This window comes from Myotis davidii, unplaced genomic scaffold, assembly GCF_000327345.1.
Source record: "Myotis davidii unplaced genomic scaffold, ASM32734v1 scaffold732, whole genome shotgun sequence".
NCBI lineage: Eukaryota > Metazoa > Chordata > Mammalia > Chiroptera > Vespertilionidae > Myotis > Myotis davidii.
This window is the reverse complement of record NW_006284349.1, coordinates 956,994-958,814: the sequence shown is the minus strand read 5'-3', so window position 1 is coordinate 958,814 and position 1,821 is coordinate 956,994. Positions and strand designations below refer to the sequence as shown.

At 54.9% G+C, this 1,821-nt stretch overlaps 1 protein-coding gene across 1 annotated transcript in view; it reads right to left on the bottom strand.

The window, feature by feature from the left end:
- Positions 1-1,618, bottom strand: part of TTC7B (tetratricopeptide repeat domain 7B) — a gene marked incomplete at its 3' end in the record, with an annotated part of 200,850 nt that extends 199,232 nt beyond the window's left edge. The window contains exons 1-2 of the mRNA XM_015571299.1: positions 1,507-1,618; positions 479-633 (exon numbers count right to left, since the gene is read on the bottom strand). Coding sequence (XP_015426785.1) covers positions 479-633; positions 1,507-1,618 — 267 coding nt within the window. The remainder of the gene's footprint in view (positions 1-478; positions 634-1,506) is intronic.
- Between the last annotated feature and the right edge of the window lie 203 nt (positions 1,619-1,821).

Below are 1,821 nucleotides of genomic sequence, written 5' to 3'. Positions count from 1 at the left end.
TTGTCCAGGGTCCAGGGTCCAGGCTCCGTGAGGGAAGTTCAGGCCTGGGTCCCTCCTGCACTGTGGTACCGGGCCCGTCATCCCCAATAGGAAACCCCACACAGCTCTGGGCCACAGAGGCCTGGGGCGTTCATGGACCTTGTATTTCAGGCAGGAAATGGGGTAATAAGTGGCACTCCTGATTAACCTGCTTCCTATAGTGGAACAGGGAGTCAGGTTGAGCCCTGGGTCCCATATGACAGCTTACTCCAAGCACCTGGGGAAGATTAGTGCCATTTTCCACAATCCTATCTCACTGAAGGCTCTCATCAGAGAGACTCTGGAAGCCCCCCAAGGGGTTGCCAGCGGGGGTCTGACCCATGGATCACACAGGACTTGGCAGGGAGATGCTCCAACCCCGCTCCCCAGCCACACAGCTCAGAGCAGGTGGTGCCAGCACCTCCCCATGGTCTCCCCTCGTCCCAGAGGCCCAGGGTACCTTGAGGTTCCCTCGGTCCAGGGCGGCGGTCAGGTGCTTGCGGACCTCGGTCAGCTGGGGCCAGGGGCCTCGGGGGCTGGCGCCCTGCCGCAGGGAGTGCTCCTTCAGGTACTGCTCCAGCTTCGACTCCCCGAGGAGGAGTTCTGCCATGTCATCTGCCAGGACAAAGGGAGAGGCTAGGTGAGGCGAGGAGTGGTCTCTGTGCGGGGAACCCCCCAGGGCCTCAGGACCCCCCTTGCTCCACGCCCCCAATGAGGCCCACCTGGAACCTCATAACCTCAGGTGGGGCCCAAGTAGGCACCATCTTAGGGTGCAGTCCGGGCAGCAGTAAAGAATGTTCCAGTGTACGCACTCAAACGGGGGCGGGGAGGGGGGGGGGCTCAAGCACTGTCCTCTTTTGTCACAAAATTACGGAATCTAGAAAGACGGATACAGTGACACGGAGAGAGCTCCAGTTCAGTAGAAAGACATAAAGCTGCCTTGTGATTCATTCCGTCTGATCTTTACAAAACACACACAGGGCCCAACCCGTGTCTTTCCTGAGAGCGATGCAGTGGAACCTCCCAGCCCGCCGTGTTCTATGGCCTTGGTACACGGATACGAGCCGGGAGAATGTCTGTACAGTCAGATTCTTCAAACGAGCTTGTGCCAAAACAACCTGAATGCAGGCAGTCTGTTTTTGTCCCAAAGTCAAAACTATACAAACAGCCCGGCCGGTGTTGCTCAGGGGTTGAGCTTCGAACTATGAACCAGGAGGTCATGGTTCGATTCCTGGTCAGGGCACATGTCCGGGTGGCGGGCTTGATCCCCAGTGTGGGGCGTGCAGGAGGCAGCCAATCACTGATTCTCTCTCAGCATTAACGTCATTGTCTCTCCCTCTCCCTTCCTCTCTGAAATCAATAAAAATATGTTTTAAAGAACTATACAGACATTGATATCAGGGAACGTTTGTACGAAGGCTTTATCCCTAAGAGAGTAATACTTATAGCAGTGACTTCGTTGGCTGGTTAATAGAATAAAAAGCTCACTCCAGCGGCGGCTCTCTGGATCCACACATCCAAGCTGTTCTGAACAAAACCGAACAATCTGTACACCAGCCTGAGCACCGTCTATTTCCTCTGTGGTGGGACAGAACCTCATTGTGTCCAAATATAAAAGCAGCTTTAAAGTCTGGAGGGATGTACCTCAAACCCATGCTAATAGTTGCCACTGGGGTGCAGGAAAAAGAACCCCAACTGGGGTCAGTGGCCAGAAGGGACCTTAGCTTGATCTTAGCGTGCCGGTCCTAGAGGAACAACCACGGTAGGTCTAGTATTGGTGCAACACAAAGTTCACTGAGACTC